General features: G+C 46.5%; 1 protein-coding gene across 7 annotated transcripts in view; it reads right to left on the minus strand.

The window, feature by feature from the left end:
- Positions 1-4,260: 4,260 nt before the first annotated feature.
- The window catches only part of GAB2 (GRB2 associated binding protein 2), an 89,753-nt gene continuing 66,146 nt past the window's right edge, over positions 4,261-27,867 (minus strand). For 4 of the 7 annotated variants that reach the window (XM_053970626.1, XM_053970629.1, XM_053970630.1 and 1 more), the window contains exons 3-10: positions 18,054-18,294; positions 14,752-15,350; positions 13,608-13,702; positions 12,608-12,890; positions 11,533-11,623; positions 10,126-10,228; positions 9,155-9,280; positions 4,261-7,564 (exon numbers count right to left, since the gene is read on the minus strand). In XM_053970626.1, coding sequence (XP_053826601.1) covers positions 7,421-7,564; positions 9,155-9,280; positions 10,126-10,228; positions 11,533-11,623; positions 12,608-12,890; positions 13,608-13,702; positions 14,752-15,350; positions 18,054-18,294 — 1,682 coding nt within the window. In that variant the 3' untranslated portion in view covers positions 4,261-7,420. The remainder of the gene's footprint in view (positions 7,565-9,154; positions 9,281-10,125; positions 10,229-11,532; positions 11,624-12,607; positions 12,891-13,607; positions 13,703-14,751; positions 15,351-18,053; positions 18,295-27,867) is intronic. The other 3 variants (XM_053970628.1, XM_053970627.1, XR_008435756.1) reach the window with 3 other exon arrangements.

A 27,867-nucleotide genomic window follows, 5' to 3' on the forward strand; every position in this document is an offset into this window, starting at 1 on the left:
TAAAGAGTTTTACTGCAGTGCTCATAGATATTGGGCTGATGGGTCAAAAAAGAGATGGGGAAGCTGAAGCATCCATCCTCAAGGACATGGGAGAGTCCTGCAGAGTGGTGGCTTGGAAGAGGGGGTTGAACAGAGGTGGAATGGCAGAGCTGGCAGAGCTCCAGAGGATCACAATTCTAATAGTGGAGCCTTGTAGATGAGCAGTGGAGTGTGTTTGTTGTTTTTAAGTCAGGTGCTGAGAAGAAATAAATGAAGTCCCAAAGCTGAAGCGTCACAGAACGTACAATGTTTCCTGGTTTTATTACTAGACTTCTATTTATTTCCTGTTCAAAGAGGTTGCCAAAAATTTTCCTGTTGCTGTCATGCTATTTCCTTTCTTTACTCTGGAGTATCACCTGAAGGCATTTTCTGTGCTGTTTGCCTTAAGGTGCTTCTGTAGGAGACTGTCTTAAACTTGATGAGATCATAATCTAAGTAATGAAGGCAGATAGTCAAACCAACATGGAAAATGTTGGAGAGGCCATGTCATAGCTAAGCTGTTTCCTAAATATGTCTTATTTTTTCGCCCAAGATTTTCTGGGATGAGCAGAGGCAAAGAGCATGCAGTTCTCAGCATGGATGGCAGCCTGGAGAGTGTCAGGGGTGTAATGAGGTTGACCAGTTTCGCCCCTCTTGGTTTCCTCTAGTTATTAGCACTGGACTTCCCTTTTGGACTCAGCCAATACTACTATGTCTGATGAAGACATTAAATAGTATTGGTCCCAGTACAGATCTTTGAGGAACACTGCTCATTGTTGGTTTGGACACTGAATCATTGACTGTAGCTCTTCGCAATGTGGCCATCCAGCCAATTCCTTATTCATCCAATGGTCCATCCATCCATCAAATTCGTAAATTAAGAGCTGAGAATGTTATAAGGGATGATATTAAAGGCCTTACAGAAGTCTAGTATAGTACTAGTATAGTGCATTACTATCTGTGCTACACCAATTATAGTATATGCTATATTGGTATTAGTGTTAGTAATGCCAGCCATTTTTGCATATGGCATATTGATAAAGTATATGCTATGGTATATGAGATAGTTTGGCTTGTTTTGTCTGTCACATGTGTCTCTGGTCAAGGAGAGCCCACAGGGGAGTCCTCAGCTCTTGGTTTGGGATTCCACATATGCTGCAGATGTGAGATGATGCTACTCTTGTCTAAAAGAGGTGTTACAGGAGCTGTGCTTAGGGAGGTGTCTTTTCCAAGCTGTCTTCTTTTTTTTTTTTTTTTTAAGGAAGTCTTAAAGGGAGGGTTGAACTTGGCAACATGCCAAGAAGATGCTCTGAAAGCTTTAAAGGTGCTACATAATCAAACTTGATCTGCTTATTAGTTTCCCCTTTCTTTCCCTGCTCTGAATCCATGCTGGGAATCACCAGGGAGAGATGTCTTTTTAGTATCATTCTTTTATTTTCCTGTTGCTTTTCTGTTGCATATACAGTACTTAAAAATGAGATCACCTTCACGTCAGGCATGTACCATGTTTATTAACAGCAAAAAAAGTATTATCTAGGCTTCACTCAAGACCGATTTACAGGATAAATAATTGTTTCAAATTACTTAAAAAAAAACCCAACCAAACAACAACCCCCCCAAAGAATAAATTAATAACTTAAGTGATTAGCTGTCCACAGTGATTTGAAAACTTAATAACCATTCAAACAGTGACACCACAAGAAGACACATACTGTACAGTTTGCCACAGATTACTCTTGTCCTTCCTTCTACAAATGGAAATCAAAAAATTAAAAATACTCCTCTTTAAGAACAGTCATAGGCTTTGAAACACACAAAACATCCCTGCGAATCGGCTGCTGATGCAACAGCTTCACAGCCAGGGCTCCAACCCCTCCTCGCAGCAGGTTAAGAAACAAATGGAGAAAACTACCCTAATTTGACCGTGTCTGTTCCCACACAATGATGCCCAAAGTCAGTGGGGACATGTTGACTTTGCCAAGGGCTGGGTTGAGTGGGATATATCTACTCTAAAGGTTTGGTCCTAACCCTACAGGATTCATTGACAGGCTCCCCGTGGAGCCCAGGGTCTTGCTCCTTTCCCCTCTCTGCAACATGGTTCAACCACCACGTCCATACTGCTCTCAAAAAACCCATGGCATTTTCAGGGTAAATGTGGCAGCGGAATGCTGAAAACTGTGCAAATGACATTTCCCCCTCCCCCCCCCCCCCCCCCCCCCCCAGAAGAAAATCCTGCCAAGTTTTCTTTCACCTTGGTAGTTAAGGATGGGTTTTTAATGAGTTTTGCAGAGCGGGATGTGTCAGTGCCATGTATGATGCTGGGCATGACAACAGGGTAGCATCACATGCTGCCAAACCATTGCCTGCAGACTTGACACAGCTCTTTGCATTATCAGATGTCAATTAATTACACCTCATGACACATCTGTGAGGTGGGGAAATAAGTACTAAAAACCTTCATTTTACAAGCCGGAGAAAAAGCAGGATACAGAGTTCACATGAACCCTCTCGTCCCACATGAAGATACAGTGTGGTGTCACCCAGAGAATGACAACAAAAATGATGGTTTCTTATCTCCTGGTCTGGGGGCAAACCTCTCCCATATGGTCAACCCACTGACCTGTTATGTGTTAGCAATGGGCTACATCAGAAATTAAGAGCCTGCTGATTTGGAGCAAGTCTGTTGAGAAGCTTTTTTAAGCTAAAGAGATGGAGCCATGTGGCTCAGCTTCTGTTTCAGACATTACTGGCTGGTGTTAAAACTTGAAGACCATGTGCCAGGACCAGCTGGCCGTGGGCTGGAAGGGGACAGCTGTATTGTGACACCTTGCTACATATCAACTTTTCTCAAGAGAAGACACTAAATCAGCAACCTGATTAACAGTACAACACTAGGAGTTGTGAACAAGGAGATAAAATTGTGACTACAATGATGAGACACCAAGGACAGGCTGATAGAGGGATGAACTGCTCCAGACCAAGGATGAATCATGATCAAAAAGTGCATGTCTTGACCTGCAGGAGCCTCATTAACAGCTGCAAGATCATTGTGTACATGCAGGAAGGTTGGGCAGAGAAGAGAGGCAGTCAGACTCATCAGAGGCCCTCCACTGACTTACTGGCCCTTGTGATTTGATGTTGGACTGGATCCCTCTGATTTTCTTGACGGCTCTTTGATGGCCATGTGTGTTCTCTGGCTGGTGATAGAGTTAGGCTTTGCTCTTCCCCCTTCCTGTAGAACTAGGGCTTCTCCATAATAACAGCTTGGCTGCATCCACCTCATCTAGACAGCATCCCTCCAATGGGACACACACTGTGGGTGTCATCTTTTAGATGGAATGGAACTTCTGCATCACCAGGTGGGAAACCACAAACACAATGAAAGCACAACTTGAGAAAACTATCCTTTTACTTGCCTCCTAGGCCAGAAAGATCAGACAGGACCTGGGAACTATTTTAACATCTTCCATAAGACCTGGACATGGCTGTACCCCCCTCCCCACCCAAGGAGCCATGATCATTGGATAGCCAAAACAAGCCAACTCTTCCTGGTATGCCAGGGTGTGGAGATGGCATGGATTTGGTGAGAGATCTGGATCTAGCCTCACAAATTTACAGCTTGAACAAAGGTTCAGGCTGTCTCCCAGTTTCTAGAACTGCCTTGTCCATGTCCTGGATGACTTGTTCTGGGCCAGCCAGCCCTTTCCCAGGTGCAAGGGATGGCCCAGTGTGGATTAGGTCTTCTCACTGGGGAGTATGGCCTTAGGGGTTGAGCTGTGTGCCTTGTCACTTGGCTTCATGGCCAGAGAAGTGGCTCTGTCCCTGTTTTGGACATTATAGGGCTCTAGGCAACCCCTTGGGCCCCTTCCCTCACATGGAGGAGGAGTCTCCACTCAACCCCGGCAGCACACGGTCTCAGTGTGGAAGAGATGCTCCAAGGAGGGTCAGCTATGGGGTTGACCTAGACTGGTCTTGAAAAGCTCCAAGGATGAAGACAGCACCTCAAGGGACAGCCCTGTGAAACCACGGCACTGCTGCCCCATGAACAGCTCATGGGAGCCCCTCAGCAAAATGTCTCCCAGCATGTCCTGGTTCCCACACATTTCTTGTAGGGTTCCTCCTGCCCAGCTCAGAGCTGGGGGAATGTAGCAAGCATTCCTGAATGCCACAGACAACCCTTCTCCATGAGCACACACTCATGCAAGCACATCTCTTTTCTACATTGAACCATAGAGCCGTAGAACAGATTTAAGCCAGTTTAATTTAAATTAAAATGAATAATTTGCAATGTTCTCAGTTTCCTTAAACACCTTTTTCTAACAAAGGAGCCTGTCATACTTGAGAATCCAAGTATAAAGTGGATGTGATAAACTCAATGCCTTCAGGACAAAGTTCTTGGCAGTCAGTGTAATTAAAGCAGCTGCTTTTCAATATGGTTTAAGACTAAATACTGCACAAACATTAATCACCAGGGACTGCTGTAATCAGCTTGGCAATCGTCATGGGTGACTATTTCCACTGAAGCCATTGATTACTTAATGCTTTCAGGAGGGGTTGATACAGTCATGTCTATATGGCACAGAGTCTGCGGGCTTCTGCTTAGTTTGGTGGTGCTGTTTGCTTGGTGCTTTGCAGGGGAAAAGGTAGAGGAATGTATCTGTTTCAGTGAAAACACTGACTTCACTGCAAAGCAGAGAGGGACCAGCAACCAGCAGTTGTTAAGTAGCTGCTTTTGGGCTGTTTTGGTCCTTTGTCTGCCAAATGCAATGGACCAGTTACTAGGGATGCTCATGAGAGCAAATTATCAAAACAGTGTCTGAGCCTGGGAAAAGAGCTATCCCATGCCAATGGTTGTTCCATGAATGAAGACATTTGTGAAATGTGGAGAAAAAGGACCAGTTTCTCCAGCACCACAAAAGGCTTTTCCAGTTTTAATTAACGCCTTGGATTAAACGTGGGGGTGGGCACTGGATGCACCTAGTCCCAGTGCATAAGCACAAGGCACCCACTCAGCAAACTGCATTCAAACCCACTGTGTTCTCTCTTGAACCACTAAAGCTAACAGCTTAGAAGAAGAAATAGGAAAAAATCAGCTTCCCAGTGGAGTGACATTCTTTTTGGTGGGATGGGGAGCTCTCCCAGATGGATGAATGCACACTTCAGTGGGCTCTGGACCAGACCCAATGTTTAGTCTCCCCTGAGATGCAGAGATGAAAGGGGCAATAGAAATATGAAGTACTACATTCTAGTCTTCTTTTTGTCATCTCACCATGCAAGTGTGCAAGCCTCCAGCAGGAGGCAATGGCCCTTGCAGGCTGTAACACACTCCCTGACCTCAGAAAGCATCTGACTGTGCTAAGACTTCCCCTTTGGGGCTTTGGGGTTTTTTTTCCCTTCTAGTAATTATTATTTTTAGCATAAACATTAGGGTATTTGCTTAATTGTTTCTATAAAAGTCCAACACTTCAATGTCTCAACAGGGTTGTCAGAACTTTTCTATTAACATCTTTCCCTTTCATGGCATGCGAAAAGAAAATACAAAATGGTGTTGAAAGTTCAAGACTTATTTTACCAGCACACAGCAGCACACAGCTCTTAAGGGATTGGTATCCTATCCCCATGTGGGTCATGTCTGGCCCCTTCCAAGCTCAGACCAAGATTAAGCAAATGTGTTAATGCTTAAGCATTAATAATCTATATAACTTGGTGGTGTTGGTGGAATACAGAGTCCACGGCACTGGGAGGGGTTCAGCTTGCAGAAAGAATAGCTCCAGCTCTTTAATAAATATTATTACCTAATCTTTCTAATGTCTCCTTCATTTGGCTCTTGGTTTGCAGTCAGCCTGTTTATTCGTGTCAGCGCTTGCTGTCTGGCAATCAGGCTGCTCCATGGCAATCATTAGTTCTTCCTGTTTTCATGAGATCATGAATTATTATCTCTGCATTAAACTGTCTCATCCTTCTCTTCTCTCTGTGCTCAGCAGCTGCCTGGCAAGCGATCCCAAAGCCTGGATGTGTTAAGGATGCTGGCAAGGGACAACAGCAGACTCCCCCCATAATTAGAGCCTAGGGTCATTAATGTCAGCAAGCCCCAGTTTTGTGTTGAAGAAACACTGCTGAAGATGAGGGGAAAACAGTTCAGCCTTTTGCACTCTCCACAAACCAACCACAATGCTATGCTAAAGCTCATACTGAAATGCCCTGCCCTGACTCTCCTGACCAGCCTCTTCCCAAGCCTATGACCTCACCATCAACCAACATTTCAATTGCTCTTCTTCTTTCTTCCAAGAAACATTCCACCAGACCTCCTCACCCAGAACCAACCTCTGCAGTACAGTACCTGCCTTCTCCCAATCCTCATAGCAGCCTTCCACTCCCTTCTGGTCACTCATCCTTATGCCAGTCCACATACACAGGGTCTCCAGAGCCTCCCTGCCCCCTCATACTCAACCACAGAGCTTCTTACAATGGCCACGATTTAGGACTCTCACTCTATGGGCTTCTTTTGGTGCCACAAAAGGCAGACTTTGGTTTTTAGGGTCAGATTCACAGGAATTGGTTTTAGACAGGCAGTGGGTCAGTGCTTAAATTCTACCTTCCAAAGCCAATCCCTCCAGCCCCTTCCAAAACCAATCTCTCCAGCCCATTCACTTTCAGAGTTAATGGAGAATATAAACAGAAGACACCCCAACAAACTCATGACAGCATGTGCTGGTATGTATGTGTGTGTATGATGGGCCAAGTCCTGGGCTCCTAAGTCAGCTCAATGGGATGGTGTGTTAAGCTCCTGCAGGTTAACAACCCCAATGAAAACCTTGGCAGCTGTCCAGCCAGGAGCAGAACAGCCCTCAGAGGTTTTGAACATATTATTTACAAGAGACAGGACAACAGAAGTGATTTCAAAAGCAATGGTCCTTGCTCAGTTTTGGGACTGGGAGGAGGCAGAGAAGAGGACAACCGTAAGGAGTGAAGAATCAGAGCTGGGCAGTGATTACTTATGGAAGATGCTGCAAACCTGCGTGGCATGGTTTAGGGTACGATATGGAAGAAGATGGGGAGAGATGATGCAGTGTTAGCACATACAAGGTGGCTTTAATAGCTGTAAGGAAAAAATGTGTAGGGTGAAACCTGGTATTGCTAAGTCAAAGTTCCTGGACAGTGCATCCAGCAGCTAAAGCACAAACCTAGCCACCAAACATAGTTGGTCTTTATCACTGGCAAACAGTATCTGCCAAGTCTTCCCCTGAAAGTAAGTTTTGTTTTAAGAGAAAAAAAACCAATGACACCTCCTCTTCACAGACAAGTCTTAGAAATCCAGCCCAAATCGGTCTGGCAGCCCAGCAGAGCCACAGTTGGGGAAAACCAACAGGACATTTGCCTGTTTCACTGCCTGCAGCAGGCATTACTGCTTCATGCCCTTGGCAGGCTCTGAGGACTGCCGCACATCAGTCCACTCCTGCATGGTGCTCTGCAGCGCCTGCGTCTTCTCCTTGTCCACTTGCACGTAATCAACCTTCTCATCTGAGGCGACCGATGAGGTGGAGGGCTGTGGGGAAGAGAAACAGGGCACCATCTGGTCATTCATCAGCTTCCTGCTCTTCCCTCTCACTCCTTTCTGCAGCAGCACAGCAGGTGCCACAAGCCACCAGCACCATTCCTGCTCATCACCCTCCCTCTAACCTCCCAAAGACACTTGGATGAAGGATTTCAATCTGCTCTGCCTCTTGCTGGCATGAGACTGCAGTGCAATGGAAGGGTAGAAACAGCATGTGGGTCTCTACCTTCTCACAAACTTTGAGACATGGATGTTTGGTTGTAATTATGTTCTCTAACTGCTGATTTTTTGAGTTCAGCCTTGCAGCTTGCTCATTTTCCTGTAAAGAACTCCAGAACTCTTAGAGATACACATAAAAATACCACCTCTATACCTTTTAGCTGTGCTGACTCTACCCACCTATGGCACTAACTCATTTTCATCCCCAAAACAATAGCTATGTTTGCAGGGTCTTCCAAGAGATGTGTTGAGAACAAGGAGATACTTTTTACCATAGCTTCTGGAGTCCTGGAGTTTTTTTTGACTTTTTCTGACTTTACAAGCATTTCAGAAGACCTCATCTGCTTGTAACTGGAGCCGGATAATGGTTTTTAGTGGTCTAAAATCACTTTTGCAGAACGGGATATAATTTAAATGGGTGATACTTGGAGAAATCACTGGGCAGAAAGAAACCATCAAGGGACAAGTGTCAAATAATAAAAGGACCTAACCAGTGGGATGCTTTGCCTAGGAAACAAGGTGGTGTTTGAGAAAGTGAGGCCAACTCACAAATGGTTTCCACGAAGGTTTATACAACCCTTGTCCTTCACCTTTCAGGTGCAAAATCCAAGTCTGGTCTAGGAGGACCTGTTGTTTTGAAGGAGGAAAAACCCAGTTCTGATACTTCTTGGGGTACCTCCTGACAGCTTTTCAATATATAGTCTCCAGCTGAATTTGTGGTCTCATCAGCATCCCTGAACGCTGCACATCCATACTTCTGCTTTGCACTGCCAGCAAAGCTGCAGACATGCAAGATAGACTGAGTTTGACCTAGAGTAAATATAGCAGTGGATCATAGAATGGTTTGGGTTGGAAGTGACCTTAAAGATTATCTCATTTCAAACATGCCATGGGCAGAAACACCTTCCACTAGACCAGGTTGCTCTAAGCGCCATCCAGCCTGGCCTTGAAAACTTCTAGGCATGTGGCAACCAAAGCTTCTTCGGGCAGTCTGTTCAAGTGCCTCACTACCCTCATAGTAAAGAATTTCTTTCTAATATCTAATCTAAACTTGCCCTCTGACAGTTTGAAGTCATTACCCCTTGTAGTGTCACTCCATGCCCTTGTCAAAAGTCCCTCTCCAGCTCACTTGTAGCCCCTTTAGCCACTGGATGGTTTAAGGTCTCCTTGGAGCCTTTTCTTCTCCAGGTTAAACAATCCCACCTGTCTCAGCCTGCCTCCATAGTAGAGGTGCTCCAGTCCTCTGAGCATCAGAGATTCCTGAAACCACACTCCGGGCCTTTGAACCATGCTGTTGCCAATGTGCATAGAACCCCTTAAAATGCATCACTTTTAATCAGAAGTTTATAAAATCCCCCATACCTTCCTATGTGGCCCTGGTGAGCTTGGCTGGAAATCCAGGGCCAGGTAATCCACACTCCCCGAACTCTTTTTAGGCGCTGGGCTGTTGGTACCACTAGGAACAGGAGAAGCAGAAATGGGGTTTTGCTAATGCAGGGAAGAGACAGGAGAGATAATGAGGATTAAAGTGGGAAGGAAGAAAGAAAAAAGGAAATTAACACAAATCCAGAAATGAAACATATGGAGGCACCTTTAAAAGAGCCTGGGTATTTGCTCACCTGCCTCTCGGACAAGGATGTGCAAGAACTGCTGGGATACTATAAATGTTGTATATTGTGCTAACAAATATTTCAAGTTCATGCTCTTGATTTCAAGTATCAGAGCAGCTCTGCTGCCTTTGTGCTGATTTTATTCACATGCCTGACAGCAGACGTGGGCTTTAGCATGTCCCTAGAACCACACCTCAGCAAGGCCAGGCCAACTCTGGGATCTTTGCTAATCACAACCATGCTGCACAGATTTCCTCTACCCCATTAGTTACATATCCTCAAAAATATTCTTCAAGTTAGTAGCTTCATCAAAACAGACAAAATCCCCTCCCTGTAAGCAGTGCCACTCCCTGCTTCTGCTCTGATAGCCCCTGCTCCCACAGAAACATGATGTCAGCAGCTATTAGGGGAAAAAAATTGAAAAAAAATCAACTTTAATTAGGAAAATACACCCTAACAATCCGTATAAATTTTTTATCCCCTCTTAATTCCTGGCAAAGTGGGTGATATATGTTTCTGCTCTCATACATGTTTAAAACTCCAATGAGCCGTGTTGTTTTCAGAAGGAAACATCCTGTTTTGTGCATTGAGGGATGCACATAAGTATGTACTCTATACAGTGCTATCTGAGCACTTCCATGTCATCAGCTAGGAATGTGTCTGCAGAGCTGGGGAGATTGTATATCCTGCCAGAACCATCTATCTTTGCTGTGGGGCCCTTACCATCGCCACGTAGTTCTCCTCGCTCTCTCCCGAGTCAGTGCTGGTGATGCTCTGGGAGGAGACAGGGCGACAGTACTGCAGAGAGCCGGTGTTGAACGTGTGCCTGCAAGAACAAGGGTTGAGGTGTTACTGATGGCTGCAGCTCCTGCTTGTCCTTTGCCGAGGAGGGATGGGAGAGGGCAGCTCCTGATGCCTGCAACCATTGCTGTGATCCAATCTGGGCGTGAGGAAGATCTGGTGGCATTGAGGTTCTTCAGCCTGTCCTTTTCATGGGTTGGAAATCCTTGGGTTTGGTCTCCTCAATTTTTTCTTTCTAGAATTTTTTAGTAACACCTTGCTTGCTATGTACCTGTAACTCTCCTGCTCTCATCTATACAAATCAGATTCCACTAACTCCTTCACTTCACAGGAAACATTTAATTGTGGAGGATGGAGGGGCAGCCTTGGTGAAGCCTCTAACCTCCAGCCTCACAATAGCAACAGTACTTGTTTACCATACATATCCAAATTTTTTGCTGGAAAACAAATCCTCTGAGGAATTGTCTTGCTTTCAATTGGCCAAATCTAATTATACCAAACAAAATAATGAAATCAGCTTCTGGCATTAAAGCACGTGTCTCAAAAAGCTATTCGTTGCCTTTCAGTAAAGCAGGGTCATATGATTAGCTGATAGGGGAAAAATCCATTAGCTTCTCTAGGGTCAGACCTCTTGTCAATCAAACCCTGCTTGCTGCTTCCCAGTGCAGTGATTTCAGCACACAGTGTTCATGCCCTGCAGTCAGTCTCCATACAATCCAATTTATTAGAGGAGTCATAGCAGCCAAGCTTTGCTTCTGCCTTTTACTGGTCAACATCAGACCATAAATTAGTAGCAGAGCTGGAATTGTGCGAATCCTGTTATTTTTGGCTGGCAGACATAGCTCTGAAGTGCTTTGGTTTAATTTTGCAGACTTCCTTCAGGCCAAGCTTTGCTTTCAAGGCAATCAAAACACGGCTTGGTCAGGCCCTGAGAGTAACCCTGTGCTTTGAGATGACAGTGGGGCTTTGAGGGGAATAGCTTGGATGTGAAATCATGCCCCCCACACAGCATGGCTGAGTTGGTCTGGCTCAGCTGCATCATGAATCGTGGTGGACCACAGGTCCCAGGTCAGAGCCACAGCTCTCCAGTCAGATCCCAGAAACAGGAAATGTCTTCAAGGGATCTTAATTAGCTGGTTAGCCACATGCTGGGCTTTCATGTGAAATCCCAAACTAAATTAATTTATCTTCCTGCCACCAGCTGTGATGTGGGGAATGTTTAATCCATGGCAGAGGTGACAGCATGGCTACCTGTGGACACCAGTAAGAATGGGACCAGAGAGCTGCTTTTGGAGCAACGGAAGAATTCATCTCCCAGTCATTACTCACGTTGGCCTGGACCAGGATTTTGTGACTGGTGATTTGAAGGGAAGCTCATCAATGACAGTGTTGTTCCTCAGGTCCAGCGGTGATGGCTTTGCTGGGGAGAGGAAAAGCCTTTATTCAGAGGCAGCATGTTCCTACAGTTCAGCATCCATGACTCGCATGAGAGTGTCCCCAACAGATGGTTGATTACTTCCCATTCTGCTAATCAGCCCCCCAGCCCTCCCTGCTGATGACAAATACTCTGAACCAAAACCCTTGTGCTCATTTAATGCCAGAACTGGAAGAAAACAGTGAATTTCTCCCTCTGCTTCGTACCCCAAAGTGGATGGGTAGTCCCAAAAGGGGGATGTGCCTTACAGGGAATAGAGATCTGCTAAAAATGCCCAAACCCCAAAACCACTCATTAGATATCTGTGGTAACTAATGCATTAGATGGGGACAAGACCAGGCTCTGCCAGGTCTGAACTGCCTCTGTTTGGAGTGTTTTCCCATAGGGAATGGGAAAGGACATCTGCAGAGTAGTGTGAAAGCTCTTCTCATCATGGATGGTTCATCAGGTGGAAGAGTTCTATGATCCAACCCCAGCCCTTGAATGGAGTGTTCATGGGGTTAGGTGTTGACACCCTAGAGATGGGAGCCCTCTTACTCAGGATCTCCTTGGCCACCTGTCAGACAATGGATTAGGGAGAGATTTGTAGAATGTTAGCAGAGCCCTGAAGGAAGAACTGCCTGGAACCAGCCAGTAGGAAACTTGTGTCATCTGAATACAACATTGAGATTTTGGGGTGGAGAACAGAAGGTGTGCAGGCCAAGGGGGTGAAATCTTGCCTGTGACATCCATCTCCTGTAAAGGCCTGGAAGGGTTTGAGATGGACTGTTCAAGCACCATGAAAGCTACATTTGCACTATAGAGCTTCTGAAAGAGGAAGGGGATGGGGGACATCTGAAGGTCTGACTGTACTGGCAGTAGCAAAGTGCACCCCACCGAGGACTGGACACAACTTCACAGATGTAGTCTGAAATATTAAGAGAACAGAAGGATTCCTGGAAAGATTTGTGCACAACCAACGATTCTTACCTTTCCGGTCGGGTTTGAGGTTGCGGTTGACTGGTGGGGGCTGGATTTCACTCAGCCGTCGGTGGCATTGAGCCACGGCTCCTCCTTTATGCAATGGAAGGGTGGCTGAGGACAACCCCACCAGGTCAAAGTGGTGCGGCCCAGGGCTCATGGGGATGTAGAGACTTTGGGCATTGTCATTGGCTTTCTCGGCGTGGATTAGGGGTGAGGAACCAGGGTTCATGGGGACGTAGTTGTCCTCAGAGTCGGTGCTGTGGGAGCGGGCCACCGCTGCCTTGGCCTGCTGGGGGAGGACGTGCTGTGAGCATCAGGCACTGCTCAACCCCATCCACTACAAACCCTTCCTTTCATCATAACCAGACAACATCTGAGGGGACATTCTAAAATCTAAGCACAAAAGGAAGGAATGATCTGTCCCCTCCTTGGACATCAGTTTGCACTGAGAGGGTCTACCTCCTTTGTTTCCAAGACATTGAAACATCCTGAGTTTTCAGAAAGGTCTTTATCACCCAGACCTGAGCATCCTCTCATGATCAGAGTGAGCTGGAGAAGCATGCTTAACCTGGAAAGTCTTTCTTCCCTAGGCTCTGTCTATGACTAAAATGCAATATGAAAGGTTGCTTTAATGTCATTTCCAGCTCAGGAAATCTTAGAAAGTGCACAAAAGAGGCTGCTCTGGCAGCATGTCAAAATTTAGCTCAGCGGCATCTCAGACTTTCAGGAAGAAGGCAAACTCTTGGGTAGTTTTTTTTGGGCCAAAGCTGCAGGCAGATACACTGTGTGGAAGCAAAGCTCTGCACATGATGCTGGGTTAGCTGTTTGCCACTCCCTCTGTTCTCTGCAAGCCCTCGTGGTTTTAACAGAAACCATTAATAGACCCCTTCTTGACTTAGCTCTACAGGACTGGGCTGTGAGGGCCAACTTGGAACCAACCTGTCTCTGAATCTGTAAGGTGCAAGTGGTGCCTGTAGTGTGGTGGCCCACACCAAGGCCAACTCACCAGGTAGGAGTTGTAGCCATCGTTCATGGACTCGACCGACTGCACAGCGCTGCCGCCCCCGTGCTGGGGGTACTCGTACGTCTCACAAGAAGAAGCTGCAACACAACCACAAATGCACGTGTCCCCCCACAACTGCTAACAAAAAGGGGTCCCCTGAAAACAAAATCCAGGCACTGGTAGGGCAGTATCTGTTCTTGTTGATTGAGATGATGATGAGAAGACGTGGTCTTTAGCTTGTCACAAGCTCTCTGCTATGTTCCCTCACAATTAGCATCTCTTTGATGCATCAGCACAACCGCATGTGCCATGCAGACCTAACCCTGTTCTGCTGAAGTGCTGCAAAGTCCCAGGGGTAAAGGTGTCAGATAAGTCAGATCATGGTGACAAAACTGGGTTAAGAGGAAGCTCTGTTAGAGCTTGCTCAATACATGTAAAGGCTGGCAGCCTCCAGTAAGGGGAGGATGGGTGCTAAGCTCTTAGACTAGTCTGTTTGCTGCTGAGCATGAATCTGATCTCAGCCTAAGTGTGGGCATTTAGGTAGGAGGAGATGAAAGAAGCATTTCAGAGAGCTGTGTGTATAATTTACAGTGCATTTTCTCTCCAGCCACCTTTTCTAAGTTACTTTGCAACTATTTCATCCTAGGCGCGAGGTTTGGAAAGGGCATGTACACCTACAGCCCACCCATGGGCCATGGCACTCGTGGCTCTGCTGCACTTGGGGATGTTGGGTTTTGGAGATATGCAAAACCAAGGTTTTGCTCACCCACCTTGGCAAGAAAACCCAAGGCAGCTCCAAGCTGAAGTATTTTCTGATAAACCTAGTTACGAATTGAAGTAAAGGTAAGCTAAAAATGTCTGAAATCACAAAAATCTGGTGAAGGGCTGCATAAACAAGCACATTTGGGGTTTTGGCTTAAGGTACAACACAGCCAAGAGCCAGCAGAGCAACTCTGGTGGGCAAAACTCTGCATATGCCTTTCCATGCCTGCTGAATACAAAAACCAGGGCCAGATCCTGGCTGGGCAGAGTTTCTCTGTGTTCAACCCCTTGGTTGATGCCACTTGCACCCCAACCCTACCACAACCCAGTAGGACTGATCTGCCCAAGGCTGCCAGAGAGCACAAAGCCACCCCCAGGTCCCCACCTCCAAAATCACCTCGGTGCAGTCTGCTGTTCTCCACTGCTGGCAGCGTGTTTCTCCGGGGAATGGTGGCTGCCATGGGGGTAAGACCTAAATTTTCACCAGGCTGGGGCCGCTGGGGCGGACTGCCCCACCGTGGTTCTGTCTGCCCGGGTTTCGGGGGCCGTGGGGGTGGTGCAGCAGGTGAGTCGCTGGCGGCCACAGCCAGAGCGTTGTGGTTCTTGTCCAGTGTAAATGTCCTGGGGATCTGGTAGATGGAGAGTGGGGTGGCAGGGATGTCATAGGAGTCCGTGGAGAGCTCCCCAAACTCCCTGCATAGGGTGTTGTTGGGAGTCTTGTAGGTGTAGACCTCCTCATTATCAGTTTCGGAGCTGGTGAGGCTCGACTTGGGGTGGGTGTAGGAGCCAAAGGAGCGCGGGAGGTCGTAGGCACTGTCCCTGAACTCCGAGTTGTGCCGGCTGGGTTTTGGCAGGCTGTAAAAGCCATGGAGCTGCCCACCAATGCCGTTCATGCAGTGCCCGTTGCCCTGGGAGAGCTTCTGGACCGCCGTGTCGCTCCGCATGAAGAAGGCAGACCTTGTGGCTTGGGAAAAGCTGGCACTCCTACAGAGGGAGAGGAGAAAGGGGCTGGAATGGGGGGAGACCTGGTTCTGGGTGCAGAGAGCTCTGCTCCCTCTGTTTGTCACCTTACTGGCCTGCACTGCCCAGCCCCAGAGCAATGAGAACACCTCAGACCCCTCCAAACATGCCCACAAGCCACTTGATCCTGAAACACCGTCAAAATGCCTCTGTCATAGGTGAGAGGTACATGCACCCAGCTCCATAACAAGGCCATAAGCAAGAATGAGCCTTTTGTCTAGGCATAAATTGCTCCAAAAGGGCAATTTTCACACCAGTTGACAATGTCCCAGGGCACAGCTGCAAAGTGCCAATCTGCCAGCACTGCCACGGTGCCTCGACCACCCATCTGCAGCTCAGGAGAGAGACTTCATCTCACCTTTGCCTTGCAAATGTGTTTGAGAAGGCCTGAAAGAATTAGTGAATGGGGATTATTTCAAAGTCTCCAGCCATGCCATCACCCTGCCCTCTTGCAGGACAAGCACTGGGGAGGTAATAGAAGTCCCCAGCTGGGATCTGCGGTTTGCAGCCCTGACGTGCATGGGGAGGGAGGAATGAACCTCAGGGCTAATTTCAGATTTGTAAAAGCCCTTGAGTCGTCCAGGGTGAGCAGAGCAGTGTGGTCACTAGATCCATGCCTTGGTAATGATTCCTCAATTTCCATGAGGTCATGCCTGGGGACACTTGTCAGAACAGGGGCCAAGCACAGAGATCTCAGGCCTCTAACAACTGCTGGTTAGCCACTGCTCCTCTGCTGATTCCCTTGAAGGTACTTCCTCTCCTGTTTTATCCCACACATGGGTCAGGCTTTTGGGGACCACACTCTCCCAGTCAGAAAGGGCTCAGCCAGCCCCATATAAACAGCCCCCCCACGAAGAAAGTTCTGCCCTCTATCAATCATTTTGGTGAGAAAAAGTGAAATGCTTATGGGGAGAATTTCCAGTTGTGGCACATCACTGGGAAAGTGACAGTCCTATGGGAAAAGCTGGGATATGCTGGTTTACACTGCTCTGGTGTGGTTGACGCTCTGCAGGGACACCAGGGACTCTGTTTCATGGAGCCAGCACGAGATGGCGCTCAGAAATAGGGCTTATTTAGGGGAAAAAGCAAGTAATGCTGTGGTAAGGCAAATTAATCCCTGCCACCTTTGGACCTCAGCCCACCCTGAAGTGGTTTGGGTTCTGTCAGGGTATTTTTGGTTGACGACTTGAAACATCTCATGGGTTAATTATTCTGCATTGCCTGCCAATTAGCTACTATTACCCTGATTTTATGGATGAATAAAGTAAGAGCTCCAGAGCAGAAAGGGGAGGGATTCCCAGCAGTCCTGCAGCCTGACCCCATGCACCGGGCATTGATCAGAGGATTATTTCTGGCCCAGTTGCAGAAGCTACCACTGGCCAGTTTGTTTCTGCTCACCAAAGCATTGGTGCCTGATCCCTTCTCCTCCAGGTCTCAGCCCCGTTCAGGTTCTCAGAGGGTGGCTTTTAGGTATCCTCACAGCTGGAGTGTGACAGGACCATTTTTTTTAAACACTGCTCCATTAATACTATCTGAAGTTAATTTTTCTGAGCCTTTTTTCTGTTGTTGTTTTCTGAGTAGGGAAAGTCAGCTGCAGGAGGAAAGCCCAGTGGAGGCTGCAGCCTGAGCTCTGCTCTCACTCCACGCCAGCTGGGTTCCGACTGTCTCTCCCTCCCTCCCTCCCTCCCTCCCTCCCTCCCTCCCTCCCTCCTCGCCCGCTCCCGCAAGCCAAAACTCTTCCCGTCAAAAAAAACTCCTCGCTATTTAAGGCAACCGGCTGGGTCTGGAGGCGGGGAGTTGTCGCTGGCTCAGAAATCCCACACTGTGCACCACCAGCTGCCACGAAAGCCAGTGAGCTCTGGAAGGGGTGAACAGTAGGGTGGTGCAAACCCTGCCCATCCCTTTGTTTGTCCTTTTTCTGGTTAAGGGCAGGAATTAGGGCCCTGCCTGCAGGATCACAAAGTGGCTAAGGTTGGAAGGGACCTGTAGAAGTCATCTGGTCTAAACACCTGCTCAAGCAGGGTAGCCTAGGGCTGTGGCAAGACTATGCCCAGACAGCTTCTGAATATCTTCTAGGATGGAGACTCCTAAACTGCTCTGGGCTATGTGTGCTAGTGTTTAGTCACACTCACAGTAAAAAAAAGTTTCCTGGTGTTCAGATGGGCTTTCCTGCATTTAAGTTTGTGCCCATGGCCTCAGGTTCCTGGCACTGGGCATCACTGACAAGAGCCTGGCTCCATCCCCTTTGCACTGTCCCTGCAGGGGAGATACCCTTGAGCCTCTTCAAGTGCCAGCTGAACAGTTCCAGCTCTGTCAGCCTTTCCATTTAAGAAAGATGCTCCGGGCCCTTCAGCAATTTCATGCCCCATTGAACTGGACCCAATATTGACCCCTGGGATACTGCTGGGGACTGCCTCCAACTTCATGCCACTGACCACCATCATCTGGGTCTGAGCTTTCAGCCAGTTTTTAACACCACCTGAAAAGCCAGGAAAGTTGGGAACTTGTGAGGTCACCACTCTGACCTCTTCCCAACCATGATGAGATGAGACCATCACTCAAGACTTTCTCCAGATGGGTTTTGCAGACCACCAAGGATGGAGGTGGGCTGAGCCACTCACACCCAGCCCTTCCCTCAGCTGTCCCCGAGTGGGTGGGCCACAATACCTTGCATTTTCTGACTTTCTGCTCATACACTGGTGCAGGAAAAGGTAGTCCTGGGGGGCACTGGCAGACAGGGTGCTCTGGAGGTGGCTGGCAGGTGAGTCGAAGGTGAACAGGGTGGGCTGGCTGGAGTGGGATGGCGCTGAGGACTTGCGCTCTCGCAGCAGGTGGTGGCTGGCACTGCTGAGCTCTGCTGGGGAGGAGCGCGGGGCATGGTTCATGGAGGCAATGCTCCTCAGGGTGTCTGTGCAGGGAAAAAACACACCTATGAGTGTCAGATGTAGCCACCCCACATCCCATGTTCCCAGGGTTTTCCTTACGTAAATGCTCTGGCATTTATGGAGGTTGGTGTAGTTTGCTAATGGCTCCAAGTGATCCTCTCAGCTTCTCTACTCAGAGCACGTGCAACTACAGGTACCATGTATGGAAATAAATATTTATCATATTTTATCATAAATTATATTTCCTAATTTTGTAAGACTTTGTCACATGCTTAGTGGCTTGCTAGGATGTTTGCAGGATGTCAGCCTATTTATTGGGGAGCTCAGTGGGTTGTTAAAACCTGATTTAAAAGAGACGAGCTTTCACACCACAGTGAGATGTGATTTAAGTCACCTCCATCCCTCTGTGTAAGGGCATCACTGCTATCCCTTTACACTTGGGTTAACTGAGGAATAGGGTGGAAATCTAGATGAACATAATGACAGCAAAGACGAAAAATATTCTCATGTTTCCAAATTCTGTATTGATTTTGTGACCTCAAGAGAGTTGCTGCTATTTTCTGTGAATATAAAGGGATGCAGACCCAAGACGTGACTCTTAGTGCCCACTCCCCTTGCTCAAGGAGAAACAGACTTTAAAATATTAAATTAATTTCAATGGAGAATATCCCAGTGGTCAGGAATAATCACCCAGCTACTCCAGCCCTCTCATAAATGTGCTTCATTAATTCAAACCACAGATGAATTTTTACAGCCAAGCTGTAAATCCACATCAAAAAACAAAACAAAACAAAACAAAAAAACCCAAAAAAGCCAAAACAAAACCAAAACACCCAGAAAACCCACAAGTTGCAGAATATTTTGCAAATGCTGATCCATCTCTGGTTGCAGAAGACCACACAGAAGACCATCCATGCGCTCCTGACATGTGAAAACCACTTACTGTGGTTTGCAGAAGTCACACTTCATATAATAAGTGTGATTTACATTTATTTGGTGCTGATACAAAACACAGAAAAAACCCAAACCCCAACAAAAGGGGAAATCCACACATTTTCTAGCCACCACTAATTTTGGGATTGATCTCACGTTTCCCTGACATGATGTTCACCAGCTCTTCAAATTTGACTTCAGGCACCCATGCTCCAACACAAGGATAAGGGACTTTTTATAGATTACCAACCCCTTTTTTTCTATTCCTTCCCTCAAATTCCAGATCATAGCAGAAATTTTGCACGTGACTTCTTTATGCTACAGAGAAATGAATTCTCTACAAAGCAGCTATAGTGGCTTGGACAAGGAGAATCACACAGTGTGATTTTTCACCAACTCCTGAATCATGTCAAGATACAAAATCAATCTTGTCTGCTGCTCATTCACAGCTGCTACATTTTTTCCCTGGCGTTACTGCAAACTTCACCCAGTGCACAAAAAGTACATTAATAAAAGCCAAAGAGCCTGGCTTGACTGTGTTGTTTGGTTTGTGCTAAACACAGAAAGGATCGATATTTAACATTGACATTAATGGTGGGGGATGACAGCTTAAAACTCTGATTCTTGTCTTTTTTGCATGGGCATTAAAGATCCCCTGGGGCTCTTCATGGGAGTAAATGGCCATCTCAGTGTCCTCGGACAAAACAGTGTCTTGACCCTCATTCTTATTAAATATTTATCCCATAGCAGTGCAGAACGATCCCCATCGGAAAAGGAGTCTTGAGAGCTATGAAAATTCCAAATCGAGTGCTTTGAGATAACCAGGCTGAGAGATCCCAAACCCACACTGCCATCAAAAACAGGGGTGCTACACTCTCACGAACCCCATCTTGCCACCTCCTGAATCACCACCAAGAATTGCCCATGGCACTGTGCTTTGGCCAAGACTCTTTGGGCATGGTGAGGATGACAGGTTGGTGTTGTGCTCCCATCCCAGCATGAAGGTGACCTCTGGGGACAACTATGAACTGCACTGCATTGGGGTCCCTCCAATAGCTCTGAGCTGTCCTCTCACACTATCCCTGCAGGCTCTGCACTTGCCATTGCACCAAAATATCATGGCAAGGCAAAATACACCCAGGAGTTAGAAATAACACTGATTTAGTTGTGCTAACACAGCCTGAGGGAAGAGATGGGGCTGCACAGAGGAGACAATCCCCAGCAACACCCCAGGGCACAGCAACTTCAGATCATAACACTTCAGGGAGCCCTGGCATTCTGCACTGCCAGGAAACCTTAATCTTTCCCCAAAAATCAGTCTGATTTGGGGAAACCAGAGAATGCAGTGCAAAAGATTAACTCATTGAAATTAAGATTAATTACTCCATGGTTACTCCAACCACATAAATGAAAATGGGGGATGAAGGGGGGCAGGAGGCAATGCCTGGTAAAAGCATGTCACTTCCCTGGGGAAAGCCGCTCTATTGGCATCCTCATCGATTTTCAAAATGAATTCCCAGCTTGCTTCCCACAGCGACCCGGCCACTGAGAGCATTAGTGGGAGCCAATTCAGGACTCATGTACTCCATTAGGTCTGTGAGATGAACTCCGTAATAGTAGGTGAGAGATGGATTGCTTTGCAGGGCTGGGAGGGTATTGCAAGGGCTGGGAAGATAAATCCTGTTAAAGGAGACTGCCAAGATTGGTCTGGATTTTTTATGTTGTGGGGTTTTTTGGCACTAGAATAAAGGACAGCTCATGTGTCGAGGTCACATGCTGACAGCGGGTCCTGCTGGAGGGCAGGAAAGGAGGCAAGAAACGAAATCATGGCAGAAAAATAGTATTTGAAGACTAGCCCATGCTAAGGGAAAAATCAGGACACCAGATCAAGTTAAATGCAGATAGATCCCCAGGAGGGTAAGGCATAGAGGATGAATACGAGACAGAGATCCCAAAGCCATTTCAACTTGCCATGCTGCAGCACCCAGCTACAAAGCAATGAGGACAAACACTCCTTTTCCACATCCATGCAGCATTCTTAGTGAATAATCTCCATGGGATGCCATCTGGATGCCTCCAGGCATCGGTCCCACCTGTATCATGACCAAAGATACTCAGCTCAAGCTCTCCACAAGACAAAAAGAATCATGAATCTCAATCCCTCATGGCCATCCTCCTTGGGGCCATGGATAAATTCAGGTCCCTCCCTCATTTAACAGCGTAGACATAACCCTCTAATCCTTTGGCTTGATGTTGATATGTTGAGGGAATGTATCAAGTACAGCCAAGGAGGGATAAGATCCTGTGCAGTTCCTACTGCCATTCCCAGAGGGGACAGACTTAAAGTTATGTAGTGGGGCCATGTGGGAAGTGTCATCTTAAGCTCATGTTTCCTGGCCAGTTCTCCTCCGAGTTTGGGGAATTGGACTCTCACGGTTTGGAAAAGGCACTGCTGGACGCCCACAAGTTAAAATCCAATGTCAGCAGCATGATTTACACAAATACATCTTGCTGGGCTCAGGCTGCAGCTGTTGCACTGGTCCCTGCAAGAAGCAAGCAGCTCTGTGGGGACAAACCAGCACAGCCCTGCAAAACCCCATGATGTCAGTGGCCTTTGGCTGAAGGCTTGGAACTCACTAGTCCAGGTTAAATACACCTTTTTATCCATGTGTTACAGCAAAGTGGGGAAAAAAGCTAGGAAATCCATCCTCAAAACAAAAATCCACAACTGTGAGCACAGCCAGCAATGGGATGGACTAGGCTGGGAGCCAGGAATTTTTTATGAATGTTTTCAATCCCCCAAAGCGGTAATTCCCTCCTTGTTGACAGTTCTGAATTCCCTTGCTCAGAGCACTCAACTACTGCTGTGTGCACATAGCTTCACACAGTGTTCCTGGGCTTATCTGAGCACAATAATAACTCAGCCTCCTTTGGAAATTGTTGCTCTGAATGTCCTTTTCCACTGGAGCCACAATATCAGCTTTCCCCACCTGAAGGCAGAGGCTGGGACTGCAGCTCCCTGTATCTTCACATGATGCTGTGGATAAATTCCTGTGCTCCTGTTGATTGCAGCAAAGGTGCCAGGCTTGCTTGGCATCCCTGAGGGGCACAAAACTCCCATGATCCCCAACACCAAACTGGCAAGGACTGGTCCAAGACCTCCACAAGAGCTCCTCAGATCTGCTCTGAACACAAAGTGCCTTGGACCACACTGCTGATTTTGTGCCAGTTAAAACTTGTGGCAAATGAGATTTTCTTTCTCAAGGGAATAATAGAAACCTACTAGAAATAATCCCTAGGATGGCACAGAGCAGATCATGCTCATGCACCATCGTCTTCCTCACTCTTTGGAGCAGTTCCATCATTTATTAGCAAAAAAGAGGGGGAATCTTCTTCATGGGAAACTCCCTGCACCCCCACTTTTGCTGCCAGCTCTCTCCTCATGCACAAACACCAAGAAATAATTAAAACAAGACAAACAACCCTACCAAAACAAGCCATCCACATGCTTCTCCTGGCAGAAAGGGAACAAACAACATGTCCAGTGGATGAGTCAACACACCACAGTGCTGCCAAGAGGCCCGGGGATGCCATGAGGATGAGCATGGCACCCGAGGAAGGTTTATTTACTGAGCTTTCCCTATCGCCTCCAAGCTGGATGGCATTTGGAAAGCTGTTGTGAGTCTGAGGATGCACTGGCAGATCACTAAAGGTTTTCCCCAGCAGGTTAATGGGACACAGCATCTGATATGGATAATTTCCCCTCTCCTTCAAAATGGAGAGCTGTGTGCATGGACACAGGCACCCCAGTTCTTATCACTGCCTGAATTTTGGGTGCCAAGCAGGGGCAGTTGAGCTTCCCAAAAGTGAGGGCAGGGCACAGCTTCATCCCTGACTGCAGAAGAGCTGAAGAGTAGAGAGACAACAGTGACATAGGGCTTTTGAGCTTTTCCTTTCCAGTTTCTGATGCTCATTTCCATTTGCTTTGGGAAACTGGTCAGGACAGTCTGGCCAAGGGAAAGGAGGAGCATCACCCCTTTACAGATAAGGGTCTGCTGCACAGAGGGCTGAGGGCATGGTTTCAGTTATACAGTTTCACTGATCTAAATGATGAAACTTAGTCTATGCTAGTTTCCTTAGGTTTTCTCTATAGAGAACAGTGAAATTTCCCAATTATTTAAGCATTTGACACAGGATAGGGACAATTACCCAATAAAGAGTTATGGGAGTGACAGTGAGAAAAAGATGACAATAAATAAACAGCCTTTCTCCATTAGTATCAGTGCTGTGCTTGCATTTGTATGAAACAACTGAAAAATACTGGCAAAGTGAGAGCATTTTCTTTGGAGAAGCAAGGGAAATGGGGGGAAAAAAATCACTGGAGAGAGAGTGATTGAGAAGAGAGGGAAAGGAACCAAGTCCTGACCTCAAATCATTATATATCTCACTTATTTTAACAGTAATCAATTCTTTGAAGGACAAAGGGGCAGAAGGGAGAGAGACTGAAACAGAAACAATGCAGTGCTTCCCCCTGGAGAACACAGGTTTGGTTCTGCAAGATAAGGCTGTGCCCCAAGTCCCATCCCTACCCTGAGAAATACCCCTTGGTGACAGCAACCTATCTCTGTTTCATATCAACATGTCCTGGACATGGCAGTTACCATCCGAAGAGCAAATCTGCCACTTGATGGTGGAGCTCAATACTCATGTCAATACTTGGAAGTCTAACATTTGGCCAGACTGGGATGCCTGGTGTGCACCTATTTATTTTTGTTATAAGGGTTTCAGTGCTTCAAGATAAAAGCAGATGAAGGTGGATGCTCCCAAATGTGGCTTATGTGTGCCCTTGAGCATCCCACATGGGACACTCTCGTCTGAGAGTCCTGGAGTAGGACAATGACCCACAGCTAGGGATGAAGGACAGTCCCAGAGTGGCAGCACAGGCTGGGCTGAGCCTCGCTTGCTGCATGGAACTAACCTCATCCCGCTCTGCTTCATGGATCATCATTTCTGATATTACAAAACCAATCTGTTGAGGGGATGCAAAACTCATCTGATTAAATTGTATAAAGAAAAGGCTGGAACAGAGGAAAAGGGCAAAGATGATGTGGTGCAACTGTAAAAACCACAAAGTGGTCTCAAGGTGGGTATTCTTGCCTTTGTCAGGGTAAGTATATAAGGTGACAAAACCAAGGCAATGGGGATGTGTAGAATTAGCTGCTTTCTGTCTGTGAGTGGCACATGTGATTCTGGCAGATGACAGGGGCATCCTTAGCAAGTCTGTCTGCAGGTACAAGCAGTCTGTGGAGGCCAATGCTGCAGGAGAGGGTTGAAGCTGTTGAAAATGAAGAGCTATAGAAAGAGATGACATGTTTATATGAGAAATGGTTTTGGTTTTTTGTTTTTTGTTTTTTTTTTTTTTTCCCAAAGGCAGACTCATGATGGCCCAGGATCAAACCAGCTCCCTTACTGTGTGACATGAAGCTCTGGCATCCTGTTTCAGATGATTGCACTGGATATTATTATTGGTTACTATAATTGGTTATTACTATTTATGATGATGATGACTAATGATTTTGGCACCTCTTAACCCAGTTTTCCCTTGGAAATCACTCTAGAGCAGTCTCACCCAAGCACTGCAGTCCAATATGTCATAAAAAAGTCCAAAAGCTGATGCACCACTGACTTCTGCTAGCCCAGGAAAAACTTGCTTTTAGGTCCTGAACAAATTTTTCCTCATCCTTTTATCATTCACTGCAAGCAGTATGTGGGAACCTCTCTTTGCCTGAGCAAACATGAGTGCACGCCTCACTTAGCAGGGATGGAGGAGAAAGAATGAATCCTGGTCTAATCCCTGACAGGGCTTCTTAACAGCTCACTTTAAATTTTATAGCCCTTTTTATAGACAGTGGGAGCGGAGGTCTTTAATGTTCCAGGATAGCAGAGAAAAACTTTCACTAGGAGAAAATGTGAACCCATTTTACTTATGCATGATTTAGGACCATTTCTATTCAAGGCAGCGCACAAGAGGCCCAAATATTTGCACTTTGTATTATAGAAGAACTGCCATTCCTGGCTCTTTACAAAAGTAATTTATTTCAATCTCACCTTACCTTGAGGGAAGAAACATTATAACTCCCAGTTTGTCAGGGAGTCAATAAAACACCAACATTGTTATGGGTCTGCTTTACCCTTGTTCAGCAAGCCAAAGCTTGGGAAAAAACCAGAACCCCCAAATTTCTCCTCTCAGAGTCCCCTTCCTTATGGGTGCATTTGCACTCCTGCATACGACCTAACTGAAGGAGTTTGACTCTGTTTTTCTCTTGTCTATATAAGATTAATGTTATTTTTGCTCTGTGGGTGGTATTTTAGCTGATGAGTTAAAAGGGAGTGGTAGCTGTGGTGCAGGGGTAAGGGGTAATGCTGAGGACAGGTGGCTGCAGAAGAGCTCCACATCTCTCACACAGCTTCAGGTGAGCCCGTCATGCCCAGTCCTGCAAAATTCCAGAGAGGAGACAGAAGAAGTCATTAACCCTCATGGACACAATATTGTGTCCCTGAACCAGCCACAAAGCAGCCCAGAAGTCAATGCAAGCAAGAATCAGTCCGGCTTCAGAAAACATGCTTGTAGGGGTGGAGACTTGTTTTTTTGTTTTTTTGTTTTTTTTTCTTTCTGGAAGTAAGCTTCCTTTTTTCATCTCTGCAATCTCTTCTTTCAAAACAAGCCTATCTGCAACAGTTTTCCATGTGGTTTTTTGTTTGTTTTCTTGTTCTTTTTTTTTTTTTCATTTGAGGCATGGGCATACCCTGTCCACATACTGGGATCATCTGAAGAAATCCTGAAGGCGATGTCATTCGCAAGATATTAGAGGGCAAAACGCAAGAAGAAAAAATCTGTATAAGCAATGGGAGGATTGCACCTTGCCAGCTGCTCTCTTGATGGGTTCTGCAACACCAGCATTCCAGGAAAAATGCAGACAGCTGAAAAAGCCATCCAGGATTTTTCTGCCCATCATTAAAAACCCAAGTCCTGCCCATCAGACAGTCTACTAACAGTGCTCAGTGGAAGCAGGGAAAGAAAAAGTCCTTTCCAGCAAGCTATTCACATTGCCATGAGGTTAAAAATGCCTGTGACCCCCTCAAAGCTTTATGCATTCAGAAATCAGGAGTTCACATGCAGTAAAGGTCTTCCGTATCGGTTAAAGCCCAGAGGTTTTTCTCTTCCTCTTCTTTTAAGATGCAATGATGGCAAAAGGACTTGGAATTTATTCCCTGCACATCACCATAATCAAATAATATGCTAATACTATTAGCATGGGACCTTGCATGGCAAACGACTTAGATTCATATTCTCTTTCAAAATACTCGAGTTTCATTTCAATTGGTCTCCACAGCAACCAGAAATGAACTGGAGTAACGTTGGATGGAAATTTTCATGTCTGAGTATGGCGGACAAGGAATTTTGCATCAGGGATTGAGGGGAAAGATATGAAAACAGCCTGATCCCACTGTGGTTGGTGAGCTTGTACTGGTCAGTTCCTTCCCAAACAGTCAAGTGATGACAAATGCAAGGACAAAATTTACCTGCACATCCAGGAGGACCTCAAAGCATCCTGATGGAAAAAAGATGAGAAGACATGATGTGGCTCATGTAAAGGGAAGCCTGAGAAGGTTTTCTTGGTCCTCCTCCCCTCAGATGCTTTCTAAGTGGCCTCAGGGCAGACACATGTGATAACTGGTTTCATTTATGCTGAATCAGTTCTTGTCTGTTAAACTCAAACCTGGCTGTTTGCAAACTGGTATGAGAGAGCCAAGCTTCTCATCATGGGCCACACTCCTGTATCTCAGGGTTGTACAAGCACAGACCAGGAAGAAAGTGTTTGTTACTGGCTTCCCTCTGTTCAACAGGAAATGCTGCTGCTTCCTTTATCTCAGCTGCTCACAATCTCTCCATGGTAAGCACTGTGTCCCATGAGGATCTAGGATGCAAAGGACCTGCAGCATTCTCTGACCTGTGCCCACCAGCTGATCACATGGTTCTGTTCCACTCCCCAAACCCATTTGAAAATGAGCTGAGCTTTGCAATGCCATGGCTGAAAAGCTACTGGTTAGAAATTAGCTCTAATTTCCCAGGAAAGTGTTTTCCCAGATGCTGTACTCATCTTCCCTGCACTTGTTTCACTCTGTGGTAACCATTACATCAGCAGACATGGTGTGATACTCATCCTGGCTGGGGTTTCTAGACACTCTCCTAATCATAAAATGAGTATTAGCAACGTGTCCCACAAAAATGTCTTTGAAAGCAATGTCAGAAAGTGGGAAGCATCTCGCTTGAGAACGGCTTAGAGTTCAGGCAATTAAAAGAAAACAACTCTGACCAGCCTTTTGATTCTGCTTGTAATTATCTGGGTTCTGGTGGGTGTTAAAACATCTGTACTGGTTTGGCAGGGAGTGGGGAGTGCAGCCTGTGCCAAAGGCAAGAACTGGAGTGGGTTGAAAGCAGTGCAATACTTTGGAGTGGTATTTGCACTCAGAAACACAGGGCTGGCAGCTCCTCCCACAAGCGATTTTGTATTAGGGTCAGTTGCAGTAGTGTCCCTGTCCCCACCTTCCCCATCTGCCATAGCTTATGCCCTTGCAGGACCACCCCAAGAAAGAGGTGA

This window comes from Vidua macroura, chromosome 2, assembly GCF_024509145.1.
Source record: "Vidua macroura isolate BioBank_ID:100142 chromosome 2, ASM2450914v1, whole genome shotgun sequence".
Taxonomy (NCBI): Eukaryota; Metazoa; Chordata; class Aves; order Passeriformes; family Viduidae; genus Vidua; species Vidua macroura.